This window comes from Malus sylvestris, chromosome 5 (assembly GCF_916048215.2).
Source record: "Malus sylvestris chromosome 5, drMalSylv7.2, whole genome shotgun sequence".
NCBI lineage: Eukaryota > Viridiplantae > Streptophyta > Magnoliopsida > Rosales > Rosaceae > Malus > Malus sylvestris.
The window spans coordinates 5,884,527-5,890,048 of NC_062264.1; the positions used below are offsets into that span (position 1 = coordinate 5,884,527).

Genomic DNA, 5,522 nt, shown 5'->3' on the forward strand with positions numbered 1-5,522 from the left:
TAGTGAAAATATCTTGGAGTTTGACGACGATTTTGAAAAAAACTTTGAGAAGAAAAAGGAAGCAGCCATAACCTAATCCACCTAGTTCTAGCTTTGAATCCGAGTTTGAAGAAGAGGAAGAGGAATAGGAAGAACAAGCCATGGCTGTGGATAATCAAACAATCAAGGAACTTTCTGCCTCGCGATTGGACAATGCCATGCCCTTATGCATTTAATACCCTTTAGCAGCCCAATGCAAGACCGATGAGTTTGAGTTAAAGTCAAGCTTGTTGCATCATATTCCCAAATACCATGGGCTGTCCATGGAAGATCCAAATAAGCATTTGAAGGAATTTGAAGTAGTATGCTCAAGTATGACACCCATCAATGTGGATGGGAATATTTTGAAGATGAAAACCTTTCCATTCTCTCTTATGGACAAGGCTAAAGATTGGCTCTATGAATTAGCACCTGGAACCGTCACTTCTTGGGAAAGCATGAAAAGAGTGTTCTTGGAGAAATTCTTCCCAACTTCAAGAGTCATTCTTTTGAGGAAGAAAATTAGTGGCATTCAACAAAACCAAGGAGAATCGTTCCCAGCATATTATGAGTGTTTCAAGACGTTAATTGCATCCTGCCCATAGCATCAAATGAAGGAGGAGCTTTTAATTCAATATTTCTACGAAGAACTTCTTCCAATTGAGAAACAAATGCTTGATGCCTCAGCGGGAGGTGCTTTGGTTGATAAGACTCCAGTTGCTGCAAAGATCTTAATTGCCAATCCAGCCTTGAATGCACAACAATATGAAGGAGTTGGAGGAAGAGACCCCCCACGACATCAACAACAAGTGAATGAGGTAAGTACAATTTCTAAAATTCAATCCCAATTGGCTAATCTCACTGTTCTTGTGTCACAGGTTGTTGATGGAAACAAAGTGCAAGGTGCGGCCATATGTGGAGTGTGCTCTATGCAGGGGCATCTGAATGATCAATGCCCTCAATTGATAGAGAATGAAGGATGGGAAAGTGCAAATGTCGTGGGCTATCAAGGCCAAAATCAGTCACGGAATGATCCATACTCTAATACCTATAATCCGGGCTGGAGAGATCACCCAAACTTCAAGTGAAGGGAGCCTCAACAACCTCAACAACAAGGACGATATAGACAACCACTTCCCGGGCTCTATCAAAGGCCATTCATACCACGACAACTTCCAACACAATCTGCCCAATCAAGCCCAAGTTCGTCATTGGATAATGATAAAGTTCTTCAATTACTAACTTCATTAACGCAGGGATTACAAAATCAAGCCAAAGAAGTTGGTAAATTGAAGAAGCAAATGGGGCAAATGACGGAATTCATGGGACAGTTTCAAGAGCAAGGCAATCTGCCTAGTTCAACACTTATCAATCCAAATAGAGGATTCGAAACCGCTAACGCTATCACTTTGAGAAGTGGCAAGCAAGTTGGAACCGACCCACAACCATCCAAATCAAGTCAAAATGAGGATGAGAAACTGTTGCTAGAAGAGGAGGAGAAAGTCAAGCCCACGGCAAGGGTAGAAAAACCTTTGTCGCAGCCCCCTAAAGCTTCTAAGCTATCCACCACAGGTAAGGTTGTTCCAAACTTGACTCATTCTAACCCTATTCCACCCAATCTACCTTTCCCTCGCAAATTTATGCAAGTCAGGAATGAAGATGATGAAAAAGACATCTTAGAGACTTTCAGGAATGTGCAAGTCAATATCCCACTTCTTGATGCAATAAAGCAAATTCCGAAGTATGCTAAGTTTTTTAATAAGCTTTGTACAACAAGGAAACAGATTTCGGAGAAGGAGGTGATACATGTAAGTGAAAATGTCTCTGCAATGTTGCAAAGAAACCTGCCACCTAAATGCAAAGATCCAGGTAGTTTCACCATCCCTTATGTAATTGGAAATACAAGGTTTGAACATGCTATGCTAGATTTAGGTGCTTCCATTAATGTTATGCCATATTCCATTTATGCATCTATGAATCTAGGAGAGCTTAAAAATGATGGAGTTATTATCCAATTAGCTAATCGTTCTAATGCATATCCGAAAGGAGTTTTGGAAGATGTTTTGGTGCAGGTAGACCACTTGATTTTTTCCTGCAGATTTCTATGTGCTTGACATGGAGGACTCAGCCCATGCTCCACCATTGCCAATCTTACTTGGACAACCTTTCATGAAAATAGCCCACACCAAGATTGACGTGGCCAAGGGAGCCTTAACTATAGAGTTTGGTGGCGATATGATTAACTTTAAATTTTATGAATCTATTGAGAATCCTAATGATGTTCGTTCTTGTTTTGCTATTGATGTAATTAAAAATATAGGGCAGGAAAATTCAGCACCAATTAAGAAGGATGAATTTCGAACCACCAATGTAGAGGGAATTGGAGTGGAGCACAAAGAACATGCCACTACCCTTAAAATACACAATTTGGCCGAGAGCACCCCTTGTTTATCAGTTGACAGTGTTATCACTTCATTGCAGCACATTGGTAAGCCACCTCCTCCAATTCCAATTCATATTTCCACTAATAGGTTGTTGCCTTGTAAGGTGCAGGTGCCCAATCGAATCCAAGCTGGTGGGAATAATTACATTGATTTTTGGAAGCTCAACGCCAAAATTCGGAAGGATTACTATCCCCTTCCATTCATAGAGCCAAATCAGGACCTTTTTTAGGAGCATGTGGTGGAGGACACACCCCTCCATGTCGTGGGCTCCAATGAAGCTTAAAGAGGGGATATCGTCCGGCTAGAAGACATTAAAGCAAGTGCTTCTTAGGAGGCAACCCATGTGTTCAAACGAGGGCTTGATGGAACTCTAGCTCCATAACCAGATTTGCATTCTTAAACTCTACTCTTTCGTACTTTTACTTTGCTATGTTTGTCATGTTTGTTCGTTGTGTTGTTTTTTGCTTTTCTATGAGTCTATGTTTGAAACATTGAGGACAATGTTTGGTTTAAGTGTGGGGGGGGGGGGTTAAACAAGTATTTTTATTGAAAATTCGTAGGGTTTCACCACCTAGCACTACTAGATTTGTTTCTCACTATTTTTAAGTGTTTTTAGTGTGTTTTGAAGTGTTTTAATGTGTTTTGAAAGAAAATACAAAAATTTGAAAAAAAAAATTAGAAAAAGTTTTGAAAAACCCAAAAAGAGTCGTTTTAGAGTTGTTTTTTGTGTGTTGTGTCTTAGGGTACCTTCCAACACAATGATGAGGATTTGGTTTTTAATTGCATGACTGTTAAAGAAAGCTATAAACATGGATGGAAGTTTGATATGCTCTTTGGTTTATGCTTGGTTGTAGTTGTCGTTTACGAATTCACATGTAATCACAAAAGAAGAAAAAAAATCAGTTTTTGTAACATGCTTGAAGGAAGGAACTCAAACTAACGCTACATCCCTGAGAGACTCATTGCATGATCTCATTATTCTTTGCTTGGTTGCTACTTAGAATGCGTATCATTTTAGTTCCAAATACTAGAACTCATGCCCATTTCATTCAAAGCTTAAAATTGAGTGCATAACATATAACAAGATGAAGTTGTGTAGTAGTTACCACCAGAGCGCAAAAGTCTTCATCCCATGCATTTGTTTTGTAGGTTTAACCCCTTTGAGCCTTATTTAGCCTATTTTTTTTGTTAGCCACATTATCCCAACCTAGCCTAGAATAGGACTATCCACACCCTTATTCTTAAAGTATAGTGGAGCATGACTTAGAGGGAATTCCTTTTGATCAAACATATTGCAGAAATCAAGTGTGGGGGAAGGTTATGTACACGAGTAGAAAGAGAAAAGAAAGAAAAAAAAGAAGAAAAAAACGTGAAAAAGAAAGAAAAAAAAGTTGTGAATAAGTGAGAAAGAACTCACAAGTATTGGTTGTTGAAGAAATAGTCCAAAAAGTTTGAATATGACCTTAAGTATGTACGAAATCCCCTTAGTGTTTCAAGTTATTTGCTGCATTCAAGAATGAATTCCAAGTTGATTTCATTACTTTGCTTACTATTGCTTTAAGAACATTTTGTTTATCCTTGACCTTTCTTTGTTAGCCAATACCCTTAGCTCCATTACAACCCTGTGACTTCTATCTATGGAGTTTTGATAGGAGCATATTTATGTGACTTAGTTAGCTTGTTCTTGTGCATTTGTGTTGTTATTTCTTAGTTAATTATGTATTTTAAGCTATTTTCGTGTGCTTATAGGTCATAATAACAAAGTTGGCAAGAAAGTGCATTTTTGAACATTTTAGAGCATTTTTTAGCCAAGATTGGATAGTGCAAGCATGGAGACATGAGGATGGACGTTTTTGAAGATTTGAGGGCTAGAAATCAACATGTGTGTGTCAAGTGTGTTGACCTACAACTCCAAACATCCATCCACTACACCCGTTACATCCACTTATTACCAAACATTCATCCACTACACCCATTACATCCACTCATTACCAAATATTCATCCACTACACCCATTACATCCACTCATTACCACAACACTCACCCACTCCACCCATTACATCCACTCATTACAACTCCATACATTCCTCTCCCTAGCCTATAAATACATCCACCCTTCACCATAATTTGGAGAGGCCATCATCCAAAGACACTAAATTTCACATCTCACAACTTCATTCACAAACACAATTTCCTTGCTGTGACCTCCATCCATTCATCTAGCCATACTACATCTCACCAATCCATACACTTTCATCTCTTAGCTGTGCAAATCTATTCCATCCATATATCCATACACATCCTGGACACTTGTGGTACAACAAGGTGGTGAAAACAAAGGTCCTTGGCGTTTCAAGCTTGGAACTTTGGAGCGTTTTAGGTGTACTCCGTTCTTGCTTTCAATGTCTACTTTGTTATTTTCTAATTGTGTTGCAGTTATGAGTGACTAAACCCCTATTTAGTTAGGGGGAAGTTTGAAGCCATGAACATGCTTGAGATTTGAATTGATTTCTTCCAATTGTGATTTGATAAGTTGTGATTGCAATTCAATTATCTATTTTATTCATAACAGATTCCTGTATGTTTATTAAGGATGCATACTTAGTTTTCATGCATGAATTAGATGCTAGAATATAAATGAGTTTCACCTAATTGTTACAAGTTTATATTCATGAGTAGTGAAGGTTGTCTATCACAATCGCGTTAATTGAATTCTTGGTAATTGTATCATGCATTCATAGTTATAATTGTCTTGTCAACACTTATGATTTTCATTGAACGTAATGATCTCTGGTTGTATCTCTATTATGCATTCATATAGGGGACTTTTAGAGAATGATTTGGGTTGTCGCATGCATTCATCCAATTCAATGAGTAAAGGAAAATCTTAGGGTTAATTTGTGCATCACAGTTAATCTGGGGTGTTGAGTATCATAGTTTATTGAAAAGCAATTGGAAATCGATTCATGTACAAGTGTGCCATGTGTGAAGAAAGGACCTCTAACTAATCCATCCATCATTTTATTTCTCAAATTTATTTTATAATCTGCCTAGTTTTAT

At 38.1% G+C, this 5,522-nt stretch overlaps 1 protein-coding gene across 1 annotated transcript; it reads left to right on the plus strand.

Moving 5' to 3' along the window:
* Positions 1-629: 629 nt before the first annotated feature.
* LOC126622501 (uncharacterized) lies at positions 630-2,691 on the plus strand. Its single transcript, XM_050291303.1, has 4 exons — positions 630-836; positions 988-1,221; positions 1,275-1,826; positions 2,344-2,691. The coding sequence occupies exons 1-4, from the start codon at positions 630-632 to the stop codon at positions 2,689-2,691; spliced, it is 1,341 nt and encodes a 446-aa protein (XP_050147260.1).
* The last annotated feature ends 2,831 nt before the right edge of the window (positions 2,692-5,522 follow it).

Excerpts from the sequence above, each read along its gene's own strand:
- LOC126622501 (XM_050291303.1), top strand. The coding sequence starts at position 630 with ATGAAGGAGGAGCTTTTAATTCAATATTTCTACGAAGAACTTCTTCCA. Across the intron at positions 1,222-1,274 it reads ATCTGCCCAATCAAGCCCAA|GGATTACAAAATCAAGCCAA; the intron begins GTTCGTCATTGG and ends TCATTAACGCAG. Across the intron at positions 1,827-2,343 it reads CGGAGAAGGAGGTGATACAT|GAAAATTCAGCACCAATTAA; the intron begins GTAAGTGAAAAT and ends AATATAGGGCAG.